This window comes from Myxine glutinosa, chromosome 6 (genome assembly GCF_964187855.1).
Source record: "Myxine glutinosa chromosome 6, kmMyxGlut1.1, whole genome shotgun sequence".
NCBI classification, from domain to species: Eukaryota; Metazoa; Chordata; class Myxini; order Myxiniformes; family Myxinidae; genus Myxine; species Myxine glutinosa.
The window spans coordinates 155,600,679-155,626,811 of record NC_136266.1 but is presented as its reverse complement, the minus strand read 5'-3'; the positions used below and the strand labels follow the sequence as shown (position 1 = coordinate 155,626,811).

At 48.4% G+C, this 26,133-nt stretch overlaps 1 protein-coding gene across 5 annotated transcripts in view; it reads left to right on the top strand.

The window, feature by feature from the left end:
• Positions 1–26,133, top strand: part of UPB1 (beta-ureidopropionase 1) — an 85,739-nt gene that overhangs the window by 29,520 nt on the left and 30,086 nt on the right. For all 5 annotated transcript variants that reach the window (XR_010984775.2, XR_010984774.2, XM_068118811.2 and 2 more), the window contains exons 3-6: positions 1,344–1,431; positions 7,027–7,121; positions 25,038–25,199; positions 25,510–25,679. Coding sequence is in view for 3 of the 5 variants with exons in the window: in XM_068118811.2 (XP_067974912.2) it covers positions 1,344–1,431; positions 7,027–7,121; positions 25,038–25,199; positions 25,510–25,679 (515 nt within the window). In the remaining 2 variants the exon portion in view is untranslated. The remainder of the gene's footprint in view (positions 1–1,343; positions 1,432–7,026; positions 7,122–25,037; positions 25,200–25,509; positions 25,680–26,133) is intronic.

Sequence of the window (26,133 nt, the reverse complement as noted above, 5' to 3'; positions counted from 1 at the left end):
CCAGGGTAGGTGGAGCTCTTTAGCTTTGGTAGGCAGTCCACCGAGGAGAAGGAAACTCTGATTGCAAATCCCCTGCTGCCTTGCAGGGTATGTCTCTTTAGACAAAGGCTAGGTCCCCAGCTGATGTAGGCTGGGATAATGTAGGCTGGGAATTTGATGTCTTTCAAAACCTCTTCTGATAAAAATTCTAAAACCATACCTTTTGTTAATTAATAGTTAATTTAACAGCCTCATATATCCATGAGGTTATCATGTTCACCACATGATTTATGGCCTGTCACCGAGATAAATCATAATGCCATCTGCACACACTCTGTCAGCCAAAGTCCTTCCTTGGCAATGCCCAGCTCCTCGTAACCAGCAAAGGTTGTGTTTGCATTGCGATTGCATTCTGCTTCCCAAATTATTTTATGCCGCTTTGCACGTCTCGGTGCATTTGAGTCCAAATCCCTGAATTGAATGTCATCGGCATCTCGCAACAAGACTGCTGTGCACTGTGCAGGGCCTGCTTCAATTCCAACACAGGCACATTGGTCTCATCGGGTCTTGCTCTGCCTATCCTCTCATCCATCCAGCTCTCTTTAACACCAATAGATTGCATGCCTTACTTTACTGCCTTCCCTTGTTGTAAACCTACCTCGGTCCAAAATGACAACTCTTTTTTTTAATGCTCCTTTGCCCCTCTCTTTTACTTACTGTAGAACTATCTTTACATGTCTGCCCAGTCCAGCCACCCACTCCGCTCTTTCATTGCTGCAGCTCAAATCCCATTCTCTAGTTACAAATTATCTGACTTAGCTCATTTATTAGGCCCATATCCACTTTCCCTCCTCTGCTCCACTGTCACAGTGTGAGTTATAATTCACCTGTCAGCATGTTACAAGAAAGAGCCTTGGAATTTTTATTTTAAAACACCCTTGTGATCGTTTTTTGCTTACCTTGCCTTTAGTCCGGTGAGCTTATGCGATCGAGCAGTTTTTGTGGGTAAGTCAGTCAGTCAGTCAGTCAGTCAGTGAGTCCGCAAACACTTCAGTCATTATCACTTGAACCAAACACACAATTTTGATGAAACGTGCCTACAACCTTCATATCTGATGTCTCACGAAGTTTTATTGACCGCATCAAAATCTGCACTCATTAACGGGTTGGAATCAGGCCTAAAACACTTAAAATTATTGCGCTAAACTACAGGGGGCGCTGTATCAGCAGCGAGATTTTATGACGTCATTGACTGTTGCTCCTGATCCAGGTGGTCCTATTTTTCATGTTCGCTGTGTCGGTTGTATTATAAAAGAGTAGGGATCCTTTAACCTTTTTCTCTCTCACACCTGACTACCCCCAAGGTTGCTGCTTCACACAAGCATGTTGGTGAAATGGCAGCAGCAGCAGCAGCTTGTGGAGTCAATGTTATCTGCATGCAAGAAGCATGGAGTAAGGCTGAAAGATGCAATCTCAAACAAACAAAGGCATAGATTTAATTACGTGAGTTCAGGTATATTTGGTATTTGTCCTGAAGGAAGAAACATGACTCTTCCCATAGATGCTTCAGCATTGAGATGTGTTTTTAAAACTGATACAGACACAGAATCATGGCAGATGCTCACAACAATTGAAGATTTTGTTGAGTAATTTGGCTTCACATATAGGACTTCATATGGGCTAATAAGGGCTTTCATTGCTATGTTATGTTTCTCTCACAAATCACAAGAAATATGTCTCCAGTTAAAATCTCTTATGAGTCAGGCAGACATTTACACGTAGCACATACATGGGAATTCCAACGCCACACGCCCCCTCAGCCACCGGACCCATTGCATCATATCGCATGCAGTTTGAATCCTCTTGGCAAATGGAGATGCGAGAAAACATTTTAAAACTTACATTCTAGGGGTTACAGGATGGGGTGGGGGGGGGCCCAATTCTCTCTATGTAAATGTGTATTATTTAGCGTTAAATAGAAGAAGAAGAACTTTACATACACTACCGGTGAAAAGTTGTAGAACACCTCAATTTTTCCAGTTTTTATTGAAGTTTAAGCAATTCAAGTCCAGTGAATAACCTAAAATGGTACAAAGGTAAGCAGTAAACTGCTCGAGGTTTTAAAAAAAGTTTCGGTTAGCAAAAACGGGAAAATAATGTAAATTGCACAGTTTCCTACACCATCAAAAGGCACTTGGAAACTGGAGGAAACTCTGACAAGAAGAGGTCTGGCAGACCCAAAGCCACAACAGAATCAGAAGACAAGTTTCTGAGAGTCAACAGCTTGCGTGATAGGCGGCTCACAGGACAACAGCTTCAAGCACAGCTTAACACTGGTCGAAGTAAGCAAGTCTCAGTTTCAACTGTGAAGAGAAGACTTCGAGATGCAGGTTTGACAGATCGAGTGGCAGTAAGAAAGCCATTGCTAAGATGGCAAAATAAGAAAAAGAGGCTTGCCTGGGCCATGAAGCACCGTCAGTGGACTACTGAAGACTGGAAGAAGGTCTTATGGACCGTTGAATCAAAATTTGAAATCTTTGGTTCATCACGCAGGGTTTTTGTACGCTGTCGAGTAGGCGAAAGGATGGTTCCTGAGTGTGTGACACCAACTGTCAAACATGGAGGAGGAAGCGTGATGGTCTTGCGCTCTTTTGCTGGATCCAGAGTCGGCGACTTGCACAGAGTGACTGGCACCCTGAACCAAAAGGACTACCACAGCATTTTGCAGCGCCATGGAATACCCTCTGGTATACGCCAAGTTGGTCAGGGGTTCATCCTACAGCAAGATAATGACCCTAAACACACCTCCAGGCTATGTCAAAACTACCTTCGAGGAAAAGAACAAGATGGTGGGCTTAAAATCATGGAATGGCCAGCACAGTCTCCAGACTTAAACCCCATCGAGCTGGTTTGGGATGAACTGGACAGAAGGGTGAAAGCAAAGCAACTTACAAGTGCAACACATTTGTGGGAACTTCTGCAAGTGTTGGGAAGAACTTCCCGAACAATATTTGATTTCCATTGAAGGAAGAATGCCACGAGTGTGTTCGGCGGTTATATCTGCAAAAGGTGGCGACTTTGCTGAGTCAAAAATTAAAATTAAATTTTGTTTAACAAAATGATTCTATGATTTCTTTTTTATCCCCAATTCTTTATTTGTTCTATGCTTAATTTCAGAGTACATTGAGACATTAACCTGCGTAAATTTCAATAAAAACTGGAAAAATTGAGGTGTTCTAAAACTTTTGTCCAGTAGTGTATGTACATACTGTAGATATGTGTGTAGCCGAACTGCCAGGGTTTGCATTTTTCATTACGAACCTGACTTTCCATGAATAAATCAAATTTGACAAGAGCAGTACTTAAATATTTTTACTGCCAATATAAGACGTGCACTTCAGCTGGTACAGTTTAATGCATTATGCACACACTTAACGTTCATGATGATGGCAGATGCATACTTCAGGGCATTGAGAAGGCATTTGTCTCCAAGGTGATGAGAACAATAGCACAAGTGTGCTGATACATGTCCATAATGTAAAATATTGTTTTGCTTTTATTATTTAGTATTTGTTACACGTTCTGAATTAATAGGGACATCCAAACTATATTGTGAAAATAATTTTGAATAACCTCATATTGTACTCAATTTGTATGTAACTTCACTCCAGGAATTTTTATTTGAGAAATCGAGGTTGAAAAATATATTGTCGTGCGACTGCTCTCTGCACAATTTCCAATTCCTCTCCACGTTATTGCATTGCGGCATCCACACCAGCCCGATAGCCTTCCAGGTCTTTTCTCATTAAATTTGAGTTCCCACATTTACCTCTGGACACTCCCCATTTGCTTCTAAGCATTCTCCATTTAAGTATGACCTCTACTGTGCCCCAAGCGTATCAGCTTGGGTCTCACACTCTTCCATTCCCACTGTTAACTCCCCCCATTTTGATTCGAAATCTGCCACCCATGGCTTCTACTGTGCCCCATTTCTATAAGACTGGGTTGCGCCCTTTTCAATTTCCAATGCCATCTCTTCCCCTGCGACTTTGTAAATTCGTTCCCCCAGGTCTTTTGTTGTTCCCTCAATGTTTCCTTCCAATCGTTCCTTCCTTCCCTCTGTTCCATCAGTTTTGTCACTTAATCGTTCCCCAAGCTCATTCTGAGCATTAATTTGTTCACCACAGGCATCGAATTGAGCCCCCAATCGTTCATAATGGGCATCCATTTTATTTTTCATTCCCTTCATATCTCTTTTTTTTTTCATCCATTTTATGATTCATTCCCCTCATTAATTGCATCAAGGCCTGGTAACCCATCGGGTCTGTTCCCATTGTTCCCGGCTCCCTGTTAGGGGAGGGGGTGGACTAATGCTGGGGACGGGGGAGGTTTCACTCCTAACGTCTAATTCCTCTATATCCGGCTCACTTCCAGAGCCTTCAGGCTCCCCAACCCGTTCTTCCATATCACTCACCCCTCCATCTGCTGTGAGGAAGTAGTTCCCTCACACGCGTATTTAATTTTTTTACCTAAGAAAAAAAATCTATTTAAATTTTACGAAAACGCGATGTTGCGCTTCGTACGCCAATCCACTGAAACTAAATTTGACACCCCGGTACTATGATAATTTAAATCCGAATGCTAGGCGCAATTTGCACCCAGCCGGTGTCGAACTCGCAACCTCCAGACACAATAATGTCTGCTAGGTTCGAATCCTACACGCCTGACACCATATGTCGTGTGACTGCTCTCAGTTAACACCGGGAGAGTCACGAATAGCCAATAGCGAGCTTTACTCCGAGGCGATGTTCAAACATTGCATTTTATATATACGCGGGCAGAAGAAAGAGAAGGGGGAGGGTTGAAGGGTCTTACCTGTCGATCCCGCCGGCAGGCCCAACGCCTGCAAAGAAAATAACTCGAACTAAGACGGGAATTAGAATGTACAAAAATAACAGGTTTATTAAATGGAATGCCGGTAACAAGAAAAATGCGACGGTAAAACTAAATTCCTATGGAATCCTCCACACCAGACTTAAAACACGGACAAAGGGGAATATAAAAAGAACTTGAAAATAAATTATGTGTGAATTTAATTTGGAGAACTTTACTCAATCGGCTAGGGTATTTCTCCTCAGGAATCGTCTCCGGCCGCTGGCGGGAAACCCCGCACGTCTTTTGGCGCGTGCACGCACAAAGCCAGGCTTCGCTGCGCGGTCCGCTCACTCCCGGCCCGGTGCGCGAAGCGAACGAGCAGGCGTGCGATTCGCCCTTCCAGCCGTGCCTGTCTTTGTTGTCTTTACACATCAAAGAATGGTGTTAGCAAGAGTGTCGAGGACCAGGGGTGAGTGAGAGGCAGGAACGTCGAGGGACAGAAGAAGATGCGAGAGGCGAGGAAGGGCAAAAGGCAAGAGTCAAAATGTCAGTCCGAGTCTTCTTTTATTCGTCGGGTCGTGACGTCATCGGTGCTTCTCCTCCAATGCCTGCAGGCTGCATGTTCAGCTCTCCACCAATCCACACGCAGTCCACTTCTGACGACATCGGTCGTACCTTGCCAATCAGCGCGCTGCTTCCTCCTCGGCCTTCCTTCACCAATCAGCGAGTCCCTTCCTACTCCGGCCTTCCCGTTGGTCAACTCCCACCCAACCACTGTCCTTCTCGGCGTGGCTCTCGGCCTGCTCGACCTTCGTGGTGATGTAGCTGGTGGTGTCCATCGGCAGTGCTCAGAACTGGCTTCGGTTGGTTTTTATTACCCTCGCCAGAGGAGAGGGTATTGCATTTGAATCCGTTTGTTTGTTTGTCGGTTTGTTTGTCTGTTTGTCCGCACAGATTAAATATGATTTTCTCTGCAACCGTTGGTCCGATTGACAGGAAATTTTCACCATAGGTGCATCTCCACCTGTATAATTTTTTAATGATAACTATGACGTTATAGGTCACGTGGTTCGGCCGCCATCTTGGAAAAATCGAAAAATTTTGCACGTCTATATCTCCGAAAGCACTGAATAGAAAAAATTAAGACATGGCTCATTGTAAAGAACTCTCCATGGGGAATAAAATATGTTAATGATGATGTCATAGGTGCCTCCATTATGACGTCATAATTCGACAAGTACAAAACTTCATCCGATCAAGATGAAATTTCTTTAGCATAATCTAGGAATAAATTAGTTTAGAAAAAAATAGTGATGATGTCATCGGTCACGTGGTTCGGCCGCCATCTTGGAAAAACCGAAAAAATTTCCACCTCTATATCTCCGAAAGTGCTGAATATAAAAAATTGAGACATGGCTCATTGTAAAGAACTCTCCCTGGGGAACAAAATATGTTAATGATTATGTCATAGCTGCCTCCATTATGACGTCATAATTCGACAAGTACAAAACTTCATCCAATTAAGATGAAATTTCTTGAGCATAATCTAGGAATAAATTAGTTTAGAAAAAAATAATGATGATGTCATCGGTCACGTGGTTCGGCCGCCATGTTTGTTTTAACACGAAAGCCTTAAAAATCACTGAAAATACATCCTGGTGAGGGTTTGCAATCTCTGACTACTCTTTTTCTTGTTGTTATTTAGTGTAGTTAATGGGCATTTCCTGCGCTACTGTCTATGGTGCGGTGCCAAAAGAGATAAAGTATACATCACATAGGGAACGACGTACAAGGGATAGTTTATCCTTATTCCCTAAGCTAAATAACATGCCCTGCTCCCTCGTGACGGGGACAAAAATACAACTTCATCCGAGATTTGGGCTAAATAGGCCCTCTACTTATTACATGGTGGTGGTTCTTCTTCCCGACTGTCGGAGCATGCTACCTACACAAATCTACCTGGTCTAAAGTCATCTCTACCCCACCGACAAAACAATATGTTTTGGCCCTTTAATTAAAAGATAATACAGCTAACAATTTTAACTTATAATGATTGTTAAATACGGTATATAGTATATACTCATCATTGTTTTGATATATAACCACCTTTAATTGAATTGATATAACCACCATTGATGAATGATGAAAATTTATGAAATATCTTTTGCACAGCAATGCCATTTGGATTTTGCACACGAGAGAAACTACCTTGGACTGAGTTTGCTGAGAACGCAGAAGAAGGACCAACTACAGCCTTTTGTCAGAAGGTTTGTCATTAGATGTCATGTTCAGGCTTTTATTTTTCAGTTTTCAGTCAGGTCAGGCTTTTGGGACTGCCACTGGTAACATTTAACTCAATCATACCTGCCGCATGGTCGGGTTGTCAGTGACTAAACTGACACCTCTCACTGGCCTTGCTAGTGGGAAGGGTGACTGAATGTGACACCCTGCCAGGACTAAAAACACCTGGCAAAGGGCGGATGACCTCTCATAGAGAGCCAACGGCCATCCAGTAAGGAGATGGTGTCTCCTAAAAAACACCCATCTGGTTTGGACCGATTCAAATCATACCAAAGTTTTTTAAATGTTACGTGCTGCTTCCTTGCTTGAAAAGGATAGAGCATGGACAATCCCCATTGGTTGGCATCCATGGAGAGGAGGGAATTCCTCTTGAGGAAATTCCCCGCTGAGTATGGTGAGAAAAACGGCGCCATTGTTATGACGTCACTGGTACCCAGAGTATCCCGGGAAGTGACATTTGTGACAACACTTCCACCAAGCTCAGTGGCTGTGTTAAATGTTTGGCTCGTCAGAGTGTGTGTGTGTGTGTGTGTGTGTGTGTGTGTGTGTGTGTGTGTGTGTGTGTGTGTGTGTGTGTGTGTGTGTGTGTGTGTGTGTGTGTGTGTGTGTCAGCTCTACTATGAGCCTTAGCCCATGTATAAAATAAATAAATAAAAGTATGTCCGTTTTGCTTGGTTATGGGTTGCTACTGGCACGTTGTGTACCAACTTGTCAGTTCTATCCTATTATTCGTGGCTGCACCTATTTCTGTTTTGCTGTTCATCATTTAATACAGGACTTTCAAAATGGCGTATGAAACCTTTCGCGCAAGCGCTGTGTGTGCGTTTTCAGTGACTCGCTTCTGCTACTGTGGGCACTGTTGCTAGTGCGAAATGTGTAATTCAGGTATTCTTTTAAACATAATTTTTAGTATTTAAACAAAAGAGTGGCAATTTCAAAATGGTTAACCATAATTGTGTTCCTGGATGCAAATCAGACTCACAAAAATATAGAAAATGGGGAAATTTTTGTGGATGAGACTGAGAGGTGGCGAGTGTAATGAAAATCAGTTCCACAACTTTGACCTGGTAGTAGGTTTAATGACAATTCGATCTCTGGCAACATCCTGTAAGAAATACAATCATGCAATATATCAGGATCATGGAATCATGGAGAAAGTTCAGTAATATCAATCAATGCAAGCAAGCCTGGATTATCTACGTATACGCACCATTCGAGTCTACGTGTTATGGATTAAATGTCACAGGAATGTTTCGGAGCGATGGTCGTCCGAGTTCTTATAGACGCCTCTCAGTGGTTAGAGAGAGCATAACACCTGGGTTCAACTTAGATACATTTTCATTACAGCAAGTTCCCATAATTTCCTGTTAATACAAAAGATTGGCCACAGTGAAAGAAAAACACACAAAGAGACGCTTCTCCTTTTGGCAATAGATGCAAAATCTAGTATAATTTATCTTGTGGTCCTGGAATCAAACAAAAAAATATTTATAACAGCCATTGCAGCCCCCATAGATCCCAACCCCTCCCTCCCAACATGATTGATAGTAAATATTGTTGCGGATATGGGATTTGGCCTCCATATCCGTTTGTAAATATTCCCCTATTTCCCCAATACTCCCCAACTATCCCCAATCCCCCATTCCCTAGTCCCATTGTCTGTAAACAACACTCTGTAGAACCGACCTTCCCCTTCTTCCCCCATTAAATGTCGTGCCCAGGTCCACCGCATCTCACGTAGACAACTTTCGGACATCTTGCTAGTTATTCTTAGTCTATGTCAGTTAAGGACTCGTTTCCATTAATTCTGACTCTTCGTTGCACCAGAATGTGATTGTATGGCACCAGTAGTGAGTTTAGGACCTCCCCATACCTCCTCCCATCTTCCCCATGAAACAACAACAACAACAACAACAACAACTACAACAACAGAGGGGCGCGGCGCGGCGCGGGGAGTGTGCGTCCTCACTCCGGCTTAGTTAGCCGCCATTGCCCATGCGCTCCACGGGGTTACCACGAAGGGGCTGGCTGTCAGCTCCTCGTCAGGGGCGGAGCCCGGTAACCCCCCGCAGCCAGTGAGAAGCGGCGGGCCGATTCCATCTGGGGCGGAGCTAACGAGCCGAGGGCGTGTCACTCCCCGCCGGATATACGCAGCCACTTACCGGACGTGACGAGAGATGCGCCCCCAGCTTGGAAAGACAAGTCGCGACCTCCGAGCGCTGAGCGACCTCCCCGCATCTTTGGACCGGACCGGGTCGATTTTGCCCCTGAGCCAAGGTGCACCTTGAGCCATCGAATACCTGCCCCTCATTGCCATCAATCCCCGTGTGAGTCAGTTTTGTCCCGTTTATCTGTGGTCTGTCGGGAATAAGATAAGTGTGTCTAAGTGCCTATCTTCCTATGCTGTCTCTCTCATCCCTGTAATCTAAACGTTCCGAACTAATATAACCTCCTCCGGAGGCCTTGAGAACTGTACCCCTGGTGTCGTGTCATTTAACCTAGCCGTTGTGTCCTTTCCTTCATTGATCTAGCGTAGCGCGACTCGGCCAACGTTCGAGTATAATCGGGTAACTTGTGCGAACACGGCGGCCATTCCGCTCGGCCCATCATAACATCTAAGTCGTGTCCGTAACAATTGGTGTCAGGAGTGTCGGATTCGGACCTGGGACTAAATTCATTTAGCCCAAATTTTGGAACACCAATTGTACCATTAGGGTAACAATTGGTGTCGAGGAGTGAGATTCGATCCGGAGCGCGTTTTACGCGCTCGAAATTATAACGGCGAAATTTGATTGTGTTTTACAAAATATAAAAACCCGAATTTTGAAAGTCGCGCTATGGCAGACCAAGTCGGCTGGGGTCCGGTAGAGGAGAGTGAGGCAGGGTCGATCCAGGACCAAATTGAGGGACATGAGGAGAGCGAAGCAGTGAGTGTAGCAGACGCACAAAATAGCGTCGTTGCGCCCGACGTTGCGGGCGCGCAAAATGGCGCCTCGCAAGAGCGCGCGGTAGCCGAGCCCGCTGTATCAACGGGCTTTAACATGCAGCCGATTGACATGCAGGCCCTCATTGCGCAGCTACAGGCAGCTGTACAGATGAGTATGGGGAGCCAAATTGAGCGATTGGGTGAGCGGTTGGGAAACCAAATTGTGGGAATGAGGGCTGATAGTGAGCGATTAGAGGGCCAAATGGGGGCAATGAGGGACGAAGCGAGGGGTACTGGTGAGGGATTAGACAATAATTTTAAGGGATTAGACAAGAAATTTGGGAAATTAGACGATAGATTAGGGGAAATACAGGAGGGGTTAATGGGGGTAGAAAACAGAATGGCCGCTCAAGAGAATCAAATGGAAGGGATGCAAAAGGGGTTAGAGGGGTTAGAAAACAGGATGGAAGGCAAATTGAGGGACATGAGGGACCAAGCGGAAAGGGAAGTTAAACAAATGGGGCAGCAGATAGAGGGGGTCAGAATGGGGGTAGAGACCAAACTGGATGCTCACAGGGAGGAAATGGAGCAGATGAGGGTGGCATCTGGGCAGGAGATGCAAGTGATGGGAGAGGAGATCAGAAGAGGTGTGAGTGAGGAGGTCGGAGGAGTGCGCGAGGAGGTGAGGCACTGTGAGGAGCACATGGAGAAGGAGGTGAGAAAGGGGACTGTAAAGTTACAAGGGGGCATAGAGGACCTGACGCAGGAGGTGGAGCAGCTGACGGTGGGACAGACGGAGTTAGTGGAGCAGGTACAAAGGAACACTGCGGTAATAGGAGGGTTAAAAGCGACACAAAATGACCTAAAAAATGACTTGGTAGCGACGAAGAGGGAATGTCAGATGGTACGTGAGGGATTGACAACGAGGTTGGACGAGGTGATAGAGGTAATGGAGACGAAGGACCGGCAGGTGAGGACGCACATGGAAACGGTCAAGGTAGCCTTGGAGGACGAGCTTGAGGAGACGTACCGGGGAATAAAGGAGGTGAAGCAGAAATTAGAAGAAGTGGAAGAAGGGGTGAGCGAAATTAAGAAGCGACGGAGAGGGGATAAGAAAGAGATAAAAGAGGAGATAAAAGAATTGGTCCAAAGTCTGTGTTTGGATCGTGATGATGTGCTCATTAACCGGATGAGGGATTCGCAGGTGATGGAGGAGAAGCGAAGAGGAAGAGGACCCGGTGTAAGTGGTGACCAATATGGTCGTGCGTATGATGCGCCAGGGGATTTAAGAAGCTTGGGGGTCGAGATGGACCTGGGTGTTCGTGAGAGGCCGTTGGTGAAGTGTGCGACAGGTCTGGTGTGCGAAAGAGGAGGGGTGCGAGAAAGTCCGACTCTGGGGTGTGTGAGGAAAAAGTGCGTGCCAAGGAGTGAGGGTGCTGGCGAGAATGAGTCGGTCGTAGCGCGTGTGCGAGGGAGCACATGGAAGCGCGGTGTGGTAAGTGTTACAGAGGGTGTAACGGGAGAGTGTGCGCGAGAAAGGTGTGTGACGGACAGGTGCATGAGGAAAGAGTGCGCGGTCAAGAGTAAGGGTGAGTGCGCTGTCAAGAATGGAGGTGAGAGTAGTGAGAGTGACAAGGAGAGTGAGTTGGTTGTGACAGGTGAGCGAGGATGTACACCTGGGATGGAAGGATGCACACCTGGAATGGTAGAGCGTGAGTGGGAATGCACGCTGGAGTTGGTAGTGAGGCACGTGGTTGGGTGTGCGAATGAGAGCGTCACAGAGGAGGTGACCGAGGAGGGGGCGCGAAGAGGTGTGTTGGTGAGGTGTGCGACCAACGAATGTGTGCCAAAGTGTTCGGTGGTCAGGTGTGTGACCAAGGCTGTGAGTGGAATGAGGGTACCTGGGTGTGTAAGGAAAGGTACGAGGAGCATGGGAACGGCTGGATGTGTGAGCAAGGAACGGGCTGCGGGGTGTAAGCATGCAGGTGAAGCATCGACGTTAAACGGAGCAGCGGTTAGGTCGACTTTTAGCCGAATCGGGCCCTCGATGCCTGCTGGGCCTCGCTTTGAACGGCCGCGTCCGTGCTCCACTAGGCAGAGCGGGCGGCTGGATAGGAAGGGTCGTCATAGCGACCACTTTTGGTTGAGGCATTCCGGCAGGTCGAGATCGGGCCGTGGGATGGCTCCGTGCCGAGATGGTGCGTGGGATCTCGGCACGGGTAAGCCCCCGTCCCTGCACCGAATGCCGGACGCATCCAGCCGCTGGCACGGAACAACCCGCATTCATGGCTCGGCTTTACGAAGCCGGGCTTTGGACAGGAATTGGCGCACCAAGAGGCATTAGTGAGTAGACTGTGTGATGAGGTTAGTGTTTTGGCCCCGAAATTAGAAAAACAAAATTTGATGATTGGCAAAGGATTGGCAGTAGTGATTGGCAGATGATGGGCAGTGATTGGCAAATTTTTGATTTGGTGAAATTTGATGTGCAAAATTGGTAGTGAGCGATGGGCCCGGTGGGTAAGGGTGGCATCCCTGCCACCCTTCCCATGTGGGGGGCAAAGGAGCAATAGCTTATGGGGTGTATGGCAGTGAAAACTAGCCCGGGTGGGTTTGGATATTGGTAGGGATCTAGCGAAGATAACATTAGGTGACGTTAAGTTTAGTTAGTGACTGATACCTGTAGTGGGGACGCAGGTAGATTAGTATGGATGATAATGACGTGGGAGCGCAATAGTTTAAAGGGACGACTGGGAAGCGCAAGTTTCAGAAGGGAGTAGTTAGCTGAGATGATGCCGTATGTGTGAGTAATGAGTGTGTGGATCAGCGCGAATGCGCTTGGGGAGAGAAGGGTGCAGGTGGCACCAGGTGTGAGAGCACAGGTGTGTGGAATACATGGAGTATTGGAATGAGTGGTGTGGAGAGAGTTGGAGTAAGTGGTACGGAGTGGTGTGCATGGTGCGAAGGTGTGGATGGGGGAAGAGTGGACCCCTTTCACGAATACCCGGGGCGGGTAGTGTAAGTGTTAGGTAGAGGGTATAGGTAAATTGTGGTTGGATATTGGCATTTGTGGTGCGGTTGCAGAATGGTATTGTGGATGGGTGCATTAGTGTTGTGGAAATGGCTGGGCGTGTAGCCTGTTAGTGTGTGTAGTTGGTTTGGGCACTCCACCACTGTGAGGAGGTCGGCCAGGTGAGGCCGCAGGTGGGCTCTGGGAGCCGGTAGAGTTGTGGATGGGGCCCGAGGATCCGGAGGACGGACCCGGGTAGCCCAGTGCCAGAGAGGGCACCGAGTGGGGAGAGCGCCAGAGGGCCTTCCCCAGGTAGTTAGGTTAGGGTAAGGAGCAGGTAAGCTCGGAGGCAACTGCAGTGGTGGAGGTGTGCAAGTGGGTAGACCCGCTGGGAGAGGTACACGTCGCGGCCCAGAAATTGTGCGAGGGCACCGAGAGATGAATCGGGGGAGTGAGACCCCAAATTGAGGAAGCACCACAGTTTGGTCAATGGGAATTTGGTTCTTAAAACCCATAGAGTAAGTTGGCCAATGGTTTGGCAGGGAAAGACCCCAGGTAGTGTAAAGTGTGTTAATGTCATTTAGAAGATAGTTAGGATTAAGAATCTCCTCGCACCATCTACATCCACTCACCTGGGGTGACGCAACTCCGCACCATGCCATGTGTTATTATTTTTTATTGTGCAAATGTTTGGATTGTGAGATGCATCATGACGTGGGTGTGACATTGTGCTGTTGTTCCATCTCTCCCTCCTTATGAGGATTGATGATGAATTGGTGATGGCAAATTTTGGTTAGAGGGATTGTGGAGATGAATTTGGTTTATGGGAGGAACGGGGAAGACAGTAGGGACGTTTGTTGATTTGTAAAGTAGATGTTTATGGGTAGTGTTGTGTTTTGTGGATACAGTAAGGGGTAAGGGAGGGGCCATGTAGGTTACCTGGTGGGGGGGGGGGGGGCGTACGGTAGGAACGTACCTGTCTCACCTGGTTCCCATGTGCCCCCAGTGTGCATCATCTTGTATTGCGTGCACTTTTGCGCCCTTACCACCTTACTCACTTGTCTTCTTCTTTTGTCTCCCACCTCCGAGGATCTGGCTTTGGGGCAGAGAGAGAGGAGAGAGAGGTGCTGGCTCCGCAGTTGTGGGCCTGCACTTTCGCTGCTTGCTGCCTGGATCGATACACCATATGGACCGCAATTTTGGTGGCCACCCACAATGGACCGCAGTTCTTTTGCGGCCAAGCACCACCCATTGATGGACCTCTGGGTCAACGTGGCACCTATGCCAAACAGGTGAACCACTAATAGTTGGCCCCCTGACGGCCACAATAAAGAAATGGACGCGGTTGGCGCCTTTCTTTATTTCTAGGGAAGCAAGAAGGCCAAGTGCACCACACGAAGAGCAAGAGACACCTGCAGGGTTAGGGGTTGTTGTTTTTATTTTAATGAACAATGGTGACTGCACCGATTGGTGCTGGGGTGGTGCTTTTGGTGCTTGGAAGGGGTGCTCTGCACATTATTAAAGGCCGTAAGGCCACAGAGCACTCGTGGGTTGGTGTATCGATGCTGGCATGCGTGCTCTCTCTATGCATAACATCTGCATGTGTTCCTCCAAAAACAGGTCCTGGATCGTAGTGTAAATATCAGTGTAGTATTGTAAATAATGCTCCCTACCGGCTGTATGTTTAGTTTGCGAATTCTTTCCGCGATTCGGTTATCCTGTGGGTGTGTTTCTGTGAGGAGAAGGGTGCAACGTCGCAGGGGGACATATTTACTCATTTGTGAACATCTGTAAAACTGTCGCACTCAGGGTAGAGTTAATAGTAGAGGGAACTACATCTGAGTGCCACACTAAAGTAGGTAAAAATTTATCGGGTCGGGACGCCCCGAGGGTAGAGAAGGGTGCAATGTTGCGGATATGGGATTTGGCCTCCATATCCATTTGTAAATATTCCCCTATTTCCCCAATACTCCCCAACTATCCCCAATCCCCCATTCCCTAGTCCCATTGTCTGTAAACAACACTCTGTAGAACCGACCTTCCCCTTCTTCCCCCATTAAATGTCGTGCCCAGGTCCACCGCATCTCACGTAGACAACTTTCGGACATCTTGCTAGTTATTCTTAGTCTATGTCAGTTAAGGACTCGTTTCCATTAATTCTGACTCTTCGTTGCACCAGAATGTGATTGTATGGCACCAGTAGTGAGTTTAGGACCTCCCCATACCTCCTCCCATCTTCCCCATGAAACAACAACAACAACAACAACAACAACAACTACAACAACAGAGGGGGGCGGCGCGGCGCGGGGAGTGTGCGTCCTCACTCCGGCTTGGTTAGCCGCCATTGCCCATGCGCTCCACGGGGTTACCACGAAGGGGCTGGCTGTCAGCTCCTCGTCAGGGGCGGAGCCCAGTAACCCCCCGCAGCCAGTGAGAAGCGGCGGGCTGATTCCATCTGGGGCGGAGCTAACGAGCCGAGGGCGTGTCACTCCCCGCCGGATATACGCAGCCACTTACCGGACGTGACGAGAGATGCGCCCCCAGCTTGGAAAGACAAGTCGCGACCTCCGAGCGCTGAGCGACCTCCCCGCATCTTTGGACCGGACCGGGTCGATTTTGCCCCTGAGCCAAGGTGCACCTTGAGCCATCGAATACCTGCCCCTCCTTGCCATCAATCCCCGTGTGAGTCAGTTTTGTCCCGTTTATCTGTGGTCTGTCGGGAATAAGATAAGTGTGTCTAAGTGCCTATCTTCCTATGCTGTCTCTCTCATCCCTGTAATCTAAACGTTCCGAACTAATATAACCTCCTCCGGAGGCCTTGAGAACTGTACCCCTCGTGTCGTGTCATTTAACCTAGCCGTTGTGTCCTTTCCTTCATTGATCTAGCGTAGCGCGACTCGGCCAACGTTCGAGTATAATCGGGTAACTTGTGCGAACACGGCGGCCATTCCGCTCGGCCCATCATAACATCTAAGTCGTGTCCGTAACAATATCGTCATCTCAAATTTACTCTGTACATTCACAAGCCCTAGATATATCCTTCCCCATCAGTTTTCAGAAGCACACAAACCTGATACGATGTCTTCCTCAAGGAAGTCTACCTGATACATCCAGCTTTCAGGTAAATATAGCTGGCACATAAATAGCAGCCCAAAAGGCATTAAAGTTTAATGTTGAAGTGTGGTGCTACGCACACAACTTGCTTGCCAAAGAGGTAGGCCACAACGCGTTTGATAACCAAAAGAGTCTTTATTAAGAAAGCTCAAACTGCAGCACTGGGCGGGCTCGAGCTTGGAGCCCGCATATATGTGCCGGGCCACGCCTAGTCCCCGGGCGTGGCCGATCGGTCGATAGGCAGGGCATGCCTTCCAGTTCCCCGCCTGGACATTCGCGCCACCTGCTGGTGCATTGAATTAGTGTCCTCTTGTGTCCGCCACACGCGCCCCCCCAGAATTCCCGCGCACCTGAAAGGTGAGTTTGTGGGGAAGCCGGATGACCCGGCCGAAACTCCCCCTGGCGATGGGTGCCGGTCTGGGGGGTGGCGGGACGGCGGGGCTGGGGGGTGCCGGGGGTCCGACCGCCAGGGGGCGGCCTCGAGGCGGAGGAAGACCTGCTGGCGGGGGTGCCGGGGGTCCGACCGCCGGGGGGCGGCCTCGACGCGGAGGCAGAGCCGCTGGCGGGGGGTGGTCCGGATCGAGGTGGGCCGGCTTGAGGCGGTCCACGGAAATGCGATCCGGGGCACCGCCGATGTCGACCGTGAAAAATTTGTCCCCGGTCTCCAACACGCGGAAGGGCCCGTCGTATGGGGGCCGGAGCGGTGCCCGGTGGGCGTCGTGCCGGATGAACACGTACTTTGCCGTGCGAAGCTTCGGGGCGACGTGGGAAGGCGGGCAACCGTGGTGTGCCGTTGGCACCGGAGCGAACCTCCGGGCGGTCTCCTGAAGGGCGGAGCGCTATTGTGCCGCGGACCAAGGAGCCGTGGAGTCGGGGATAAATTCACCCGGTACCCGCAGTGGTTGCCCGAAGACCAGCTCCGCCGAGGACGTGCGCAGGTCGTCCTTGGGCGCCGTCCTGAGGCCCAGCAGGACCCAGGGGAGTCTGTCGACCCAGCCGCCATCGCAGAGGCTGGCCCGGAGCGCGGCCTTCATGGAGCGATGAAAGCGCTCGCACAGGCCATTGGCCTGGGGGTGGTAGGCCGTGGTGCGGTGTAGTTTCACCCCGAGCCCTTGCGCCACCGCGGCCCAGAGCTCCGAGGTGAACTGTGGGCCACGGTCGGACGAGATGTCCGAGGGGGCACCGAACCGGGCAACCCAAGTGGCGATAAAGGCTTGCGCCACCTCAGCCGCAGACGTCGCCGCCAATGGGACGGCCTCCGGCCACCATGTGGTGCGGTCGACCATGGTGAGGTGGGTGAACCCTCGCGAGGGGGGCAGAGGTCCCACCAAGTCGACGTGCACGTGGTCGAACCGCCGCTCGGCACCGTGAACGGGGCCAAAGGTGCCTGAGTGTGGCGGTGGACCTTTGCGCGCTGGCACGCGAGGCACGTCCTGGCCCAGTCACGGACGTCCTTCCGGAGGCCATGCCAGACGAACTTTGCCCCGACGAGTTTCTGGGATGCCCTCGCGCCAGGGTGGGACAGGCCGTGGATGGCGTCGAACACCGGGCGCTGCCAGCCAGCGGGCACGATGGGGCGAGGCCGGCTGAGGGAGACGTCGCATAGGAGGGCCATGCCCGCGACGTCGAACGGCACCTCGGTGACGCGGAGGCCCGTGACGGCGGTCCGCAAGGCCAGGACGCCGGGGTCGGCGGTCTGGGCCTCCGCCATCCGGGCATAGTCGACCCCGAGGTGGACCGCGTGCACAACGGACCGGGAAAGGCAATCCGCCACCGGGTTGTCCTTACCCGCCACGTGACGGATGGCCGTCGTGTACTCGGACACGGCAGAGAGGTGGCGCTGCTGCCGTGCCGACCATGGCTCGGCGACCTTGGCCATCGCGAACACAAGGGGCTTGTGGTCAACGAAGGCCATGAACGGGCGGCCCTCCAGCAGATGGCGGAAGTGTCGGACCACCAGGTGGAGTCCGAGCAACTCACGGTCGAAGGTGCTGCACCGGCGTTCGTGCGGGCGAAGCTGCCGGCTGAAAAACGCCAGCAGTTGCCAAGCACCACGCACCCATTGCTCGTGCACCACGCCCACCGCGTAATCCGACGCGTCGGTGGTGAGGGCGATCGGTGCATCAGGCGCCGGGTGCGCCAGCATGGTGCCGTCGGCCAGAGCCAGCTTTGCGTCCACGAATGCCGCGGCCATCGGCTCCGACCATGCGATGTCACCTTTGCCCGGCTTGCCCCGGAGGGCCTCGTGCAAGGGGCGGAGGAGCTGGGCGACGTGGGGCACGAAGCGGTGGTAAAATTTCACCATGCCCAGGACCTCCTGGAGCCCCTTGACCGTGCGGGGCCGCGGGAAATCCCTGACCGCCTCCACCTTGGCCGGTAACGGGACGGCCCCGTGCTCGGTGATGCGGTGCCCCAAGAAGTCGATGGTGGTGACACCGAAACGGCACTTGGCAGGGTTGATGATTAGGCCATGCTGGCCCAGGCGTTCGAACAGCGTGCAGAGGTGGAGCAGGTGGTCTTCCCGGGATGCGCTCACGACTAGGATGTCGTCCAGGTCGACGAACAGGAAAGGTAAGTCACGCAATACGCTATCCATAAGCCGCTGGAACGCCTGAGCCGCATTCTTCAACCCGAAGGGCATCCTCAGAAATTCGAAGAGGCCGAAAGGGGTGATGACGGCCGTCTTCGGGACGTCGACCGGTTGGACGGGGACCTGATGGTAGCCCCGGATGAGGTCCACCTTCAAAAACACGGTCGTGTTTGCCAACCGGGCGGAAAAGTCCTGAATGTGCGGGACCGGGTAGCGGTCGGGGGTGGTGGCATCGTTGAGCCAGCGGTAGTCCCCGCACGGCCGCCATCCCCCGCCGGGCTTCGGCACGATGTGCAGCGGGGAAGCCCAAGCGCTGTTGGAGCGCCGTACGATCCCCAGCCGCTCCAGCGTGGCGAACTCCGCTTTCGCCACGGCGAGCTTCGTGGGCTCGAGTCGGCGTGCCCGGCCATAGACCGGCGGCCCGACCATGGGGATGTGATGCTCCACCCCGTGTTTAACGGCCACCGCTGAAAAGGTGGGCCGCGTGAGGGCCGGGAAACTAGCGAGGAGGCGGGTAAAGTCGTCCGCTGCCGGAAGCGTGCAAACTAAACTCGCCGGGACGGAACCCTCCAGCAAGCCGCTTGGCAAGCCGCTCGGTGAGCCGCTCAGTGAGCCGCTCAACGAGCTGCTCAGCGAACAAGCGAGCGAGCTAAAGGTTTCGGCCTGGATGAGCCGTTTGTGCTTTACGTCGACCAGCAACCCATTCGCACATAGGAAGTCCGCACCGAGCAATGCCACCGGCACGCTGGCGGTCACGAACGACCATTGAAAGTGTTGCCCGCCGAACCCCAGCATCCCATCATTCCTGCGCATGCCAAAATTACCGCCATATACTCAGCTGCTCGCCTTGGGAGTAAAACTGTTTCAGCTATTCGTCCATGGCTGGTCTTAACCAGCTACGGACTGGACAACATGAAAGTTCCTCTGATTTTGGGGTTTTATTCGTTTACTCATTACATTTACAGTCACGTGAAAAAGTAAGTACACCCCATGTAAAGTTTTGACTTTTTCAACATATTTCAACATTCAGCTATTTGATCTTCATTTCAACAATATTGACAGATAAAGGTGATGTAATATAACAAATATCATGAAACATTTACATTTTGTTGTCCATAGTATAATTTAAATAAACATAAATGCAAATTTCGCATGTGGAAAAAGTAAGTACACCCTTGGCTCTATTAGGTGCTGTTGCCCCCTTTGGCAGAAACAACCTCAAGTAGGCGTTTCTTATAACTGTCTACCAGTCTCTGACATCGACTGGGAGAAATTTTTGCCCACTCCTCCATGCAGAATTTCTTCAGCTGTGCGATGTTTGAGGGGTTTCTTGCAAGCACAGCTCGTTTCAAATCCCCCCACAACATCTCGATTGGATTTAGATCCGGACTTTGACTTGGCCATTCCAGAACCCTCCATTTCTTTCTTTTCAGCCATTCCTTGGTGGATTTACTGGTATGTTTATGGTCATTGTCATGTTGCAACGTCCACCTTCGGTTGAGCTTAAACTTTCTGACAGATGGCCTCACATTAACCTTAAGCACCCTCTGGTACATTGAAGAATTCATAGTGGAATCTATGATGGTTAGCTGCCCAGGCCCTGATGCAGTAAAGCTGCCCCAAACCATAATATTTCCACCACCATGCTTTGCAGTTGGTATCAGGTTCTTGTTGTCAAATGCTGCCTTTGGTTTTCGCCAAACATGTCTTCTGGTGCTGTGGCCAAATAGCTCTACCTTTGACTCATCTGTTCAGAGCACATTGTTCCAGAAGTACTGGTCTTTGCCTCGGTGTTCATTGGCAAACTTTAGTCTTGCCCTGATGTTCTTTCTGGACAGCAAAGGTTTCCTCCTGGCACACCTCCCATGTAGATCAAATTTGTTCAGCCTCTTTCTAATGGTAGACTGGTGCACTTTGACATCAACAGTGGCAAGAGCTACCTGTAGTTCTCCTGATGACATTCTGGGGTTCTTCGAGACTTCTTTCAGCATCTTGCGGTCTGCTCTCGGGCTGAACTTGCTGGTTCGGCCTGGCCTGAACAAGTTGGCAGTTGTTTGGAATCTTCTCCACTTGTAGATGATCTTCCGGACAGTCGAATGATTGATTTCAAATTGTTTGGAGATCTTTTTAAATCCCTTCCCAGAGTCGTAGGCATCTATAACCTTCTTTCTGAAGGCCTCAGAGAGCTCTTTTAATCTAGGCATGGTGACGCCGCACACTTCAACAACAAAGAGCAAACCAAACTGAATGTCTGAGGTTTAAATAAGACAGGTTCCTCCAAGATCCTCTCTAACGATGTTCTAAGCATTTGCACCTGAGCTGGTGCACCTGATTCTAATTTTAGGTATTTGAAGTAGTGATAAATGTAGGGGTGTACTTACTTTTTCCACATGCGAAATTTGCATTTATGTTTATTTAAATTACTAGGGCATGCCCGTACTATATATATATCTAAAATTATATCCCCCCCCTCTATTTACATGAAATGGTTTGGTCCAAAGCGAACGGCTTGCGAGTACGGTGACAATCCCCCCCCTCTATTTACATGAAATGGTTTGGTCCAAAGCGAACGGCTTGCGGAGTTTGGTAAAGAAATCGCCATAGCGTGCACAAACGCGCAGGAAAGCGAAAGAATCGCAAATTAGTTTTAATTAGTTTTAAAACATAGTTTAACGCCAACATAGTTTGCCAACGTGAAATAAATGAATACGCTCTCAAATGTGCCGTCTGAGGCAGAGTCTGTTCGGCACGTTCGGCACACGTGATAGCTCGCTGCTCTCTGATTGGTTGAATCGTTTTTTGGACATAGCTCGGTAACTACTTGTCCGATTAATATGAAACCTTGAAAAGGCACATCCTCTGGTCCCCAGCAATATACCTGGCAAGTTTAAAGTATATCGGACCCGTGGTTGTCGAGAAACAGCGGTCACAGACAAACAAACAAACATACACACAGAGATTAGTGGAATTATAGATAGATACAATGGACTACAAAATGTAAATGTTTCATGATACTGTATTTGTTATATTGTATCACCTTTATCTATCAATATTGTTGAAATGAAGATCAAATAGCTCTATGTTGAAATATGTTGAAAAATTCAAAACTTTACATGGGGTGTACTTACTTTTTCACGTGACTGTATGTTGTCTTTTTATCTACAACATATAAGGTACTTGTTCTTAGATTGAAGCATTTTGTCCACTCCACATCCCATGAAGAGTAATAAGGCAGAAGTTTCTCGACGGGGACATCAGTAGACATCACTGTGCTTTCACATGAATTACAAGTAAATTCGCAGACAATGGACAAACACACATGGTATATGGGATTTGAATCTTGGTTCCTTGCATCATGACCAGGTATTCACATGAGAACATGACTACCAGGTCAACCCTGCAATTTATTCATCATGTCAACATTTGCAGCTAACCGCAATTTTTTCTTCTTCTTCTTTGCAGAAGTGAGGCTCATGGAAGAGCAAGGTTGAACTGAGAGTGGGACAAACATCAAGGGAATGAATGACCAGGAAGATAGGAAAGGGGAGGGGGGAAACACTGAAACTAGCAAGAAAATTGGTTGAGTTACAAAAAGTTTATGGCGGTAACGAAGATAGATAGATCATGTTTTGAATCTGTTTTTTTTTAAAGGATGATGGGGTTATAAACGGCATGTTGTTTTTAAACTTCGCTTTGAATAACCATATTTTGTGTTTACAATTAAATATCATTCTTTACTTCACTTCACCATTCGTCCTTGTGAAATCTGGAAATTATTGGTTCCAATGGGGACATGTTTCTTCCAGCATGTCAACGGAAAGAAATTCCCATTTCTAGTTACTTCCACTGAGCCTGGTGTTGGCTTAGCGGTTAAGGTGCCGGTTTGGGATGCCTAGGATCCTGGGTTCGAATCCCGATTGATCGCTGAATTGACGCCAGGGGGTTGACTCTGCCTGACATGTTGGCTTAGCGGTTAGGCATAATCGTAGTTACCTCCACTACCGAAGGTGGATATTTGGAGGTTATGTTTTATCCCCTGTCTGTCTGTTTGTTTGTCTGTCTGTGAGCAGGATAACTCGATCTCAAAAAGCTATGGATGGATTCAGAAGAAACTTGGTGGAGAAGTTAAGTGTGTGACGAGGACTAATTGATTTGCCATTTTGGTGACAATCTGGATCCGGATCAGAGAATGAATGATCCTTTTTAAGGCCATTTTCCCCGCTTGAGCGGGGGTTAGCCTTGCGGGCCCCATGACAATCATGGTTCCCTGTTTGAGGCAATGTTTTTATGGCCGGATGCCCTTCCTGACGCCAACCCTTAGTCGCCTCTTACGATACGCAAGGATACGGTGTACCTATTCTAAATCGGGGTACACACGGGGATCATTCATCCCAGCAAGCTGGTACTCAATTTGCCGACCTCGGAAGGATGACAGGCTGAGTCAACCCCCCTGGCGTAAATTCAGCGATCGACCGGGATTCGAATTGACTGAATGTTTTAAGCAATTTTTCACCATTGACTGATAGGGCTAACACCTATATATAGCATGGAATCTCAAAAAGTTGTGGATGGATTCTGACAAAACTTGGTGGACGAGATGGGTGGGTTACAATAATAAGTTGATTCGATTTTGGTTTTTGCACTATTTTGTATGCACCCTGTGGCTGCTGATTACATCATCGCTGGGAGAACGGCTGTGCCCTAAGATCTTAAGCCAGCAAGTCACCTTGACCGTTAAGCCAATACCAGGCGTATTCGATTTTAGCATTTTGAAAGGACGAATGATGTAGATGCAGATCCGGCCTATCAGTGGATACAAAACGTAAACTGTTAAGCTTGGCGGAGGTACGCTCTCTACAGAGTGCCGTTCTAGTTTTCTAATGTCCTTGTAATTTGTATCAAAGTACAATGTTGTCTCATAATGTATTTGCCTTGCATATGCCTATGATAAGCCTGGTGTTGGCTTAGCGGTTAGGGTGCCGGCTTGGGATCCTCGGATCCAGAGTTCGAATCCCGGTCGATCACTGAATTAACACCAGGGGGGTTGACTCAGCCTGTCATCCTTCTGAGGTCGGCAAATTGAGTACCAGCTTGCTGGGATGAATGATCCCGGTGTGTACCCTGATCTAGAATAGGTACACCGTATCCCTGCGCATCATAAGAGGCGACTAAGGGTTGGCGTCAGGAAGGGCATCCGGCCATAAAAACATTGCCTCAAACAGGGAACCATGAGGTCATGGGGCCCGCAAGGCTAACCCCCACTCTAGCGGGGAAAATGGCCTTAAAACGATCATTCATTCATTCATTCATGAAAATGGCCTTAAAACGATCATTCATTCATTCATTCATATGCCTAGCTCCACCATGATCAAGCCTAAGATGATGTAACAACAAAAACACTTGTTAATGTACCTTTCAAGGTAAATTAGTCCAATACCACCTCTGCTTTATTATAACGAATGCCTAATGTGAGGTTTGAAGCAGTTTTTGGATATCTTGCATTTAGATTGATGTTATTGACAAATCAAACCAATTCCTGGTGTAAATTATTTGTTTTACATCCTTGACATCATTTCCGTGCAGCTAAGTGAACGATTAGGCGTTATTGCTTTTTCAGTCATCTATGACTGCGCATTGTTAATGTTGCTTATAGATTATGCCTAATTGCCCTTGATTACTATTGATCAGCCTACACGTGTTCTGGCTTCATTTTGATATTTGCCAAACAAAAGTCCTTTGTCAATTATTGCTTGGCTTTATTTATTGAATTATTTAGTTTTTGTTTCTTCCAATGAGAAGGTAGATTGTTAAAAACCGGCCTTGTTTGCATTTCTTGTCTAGTCCAGAAAGATGCCACAGTGATAGACTATCGCCGCAATGTCACATGTTTCCCCTCGCGGGGGGGGGGGGGGGGGGGGGGGGGGGATAACCATTGCCAACAGGATGAGAAGTGGTACAAAACTAACAACAACACAATAATATAAACTTAATAGTTATTCTTATTGCTTAATAAGTTTAAAACAAGTTTTGCGTTGTTGTTGGGCTCACCACGTGAGTGCTGAATTTGACTCAAAGGATTAAAATCTGACATACCTTCCATGTACCCCACAGATTAGCAACTTATCAGAGCTGTTGTCCCACATAGAGGTTGTTCCAATGGCTCTCCTCTTTTATTGGAACCCATTTGTGTACAGGGAATATTTTAAAGATTGTTTGATAGCTGTTGCTGCCACTGTTTCCTGCAGCTCGCATCTGACCACAACATGGTGGTGGTATCTCCCATCCTGGAGCGTGATAGTCGCCATGGTGACACGTTGTGGAACACCGCCGTGGTGATCGACAACTCTGGCGCTGTGCTCGGAAAAACGCGAAAGAACCACATTCCTCGGGTCGGAGACTTTAATGAAGTGAGACGCTACATCTCTTCTGTAATACTTCCCTGGTGTTTTCATGGTCGTCTCAGTTGCAAGTGCAACAGCTACATATAGGCCGACATCTGTTTATCCCTTTGTTGTCTTCGAATGCAGAGTGGATCGCAATAAATTATTTACAAACGACAGATGTCTATGTTTAAAGGTCAGCATTTCCCAATATCCGTTCAATTACTGCAGTTGGAGTGTAACACAAGCTATAGTAAAGGCAAATTGTCTTTGTCATATGATGTCAGTCATTTATAACTTGTAATGCAGAGAAAAGCAAATTTTTCCCTTTTTCTAGTCAACTTACTACATGGAAGGAAATACGGGACACAAGGTGTTCAAGACTGAGTTTGGTCGAATCGCTGTGAACATTTGTTATGGGCGCCACCATCCACTAAACTGGCTGGCATATGCTCTGAATGGAGCTGAGGTCGTGTTCAACCCATCCGCTACTGTCGGCCTACTCAGGTAGGTATTACAATTGATGCGCTTCGTGGGGCGGGATTGTCTGTCGGTGTCGCGTCTCCAACTCCAATATAAATACTAGAAAGCATCTGAAAATGCAAAGCTCGTCCTTGCCCGTTTGTGTTTAGACGTCTTCTTCTTCTTCCGTATGCTCCATATAAGGAAAACAGTTTTTTGTTTTTTTTTAATGAAAATTGATGATTTTATGCAAATTGACCTTTGAGCTTTTGATCTAAAAAAAAAATACAATTGACTCCTACCTTTTGATTGGTGAACCAATTCAGTGACCCGATATGCAAATTCTTTAAATTGCAGGTCAATTGGACGAAAATTGCTGATTTTATGAACCTCGACCTTTGACCTTTTGATCTAAAAAAAAAACCAGTTGACTCCTACGTTTTGATTAGTGAACCAATTCAATGGCCCGATAGGCAAATTCTTTAAATTTCAGGGCAAT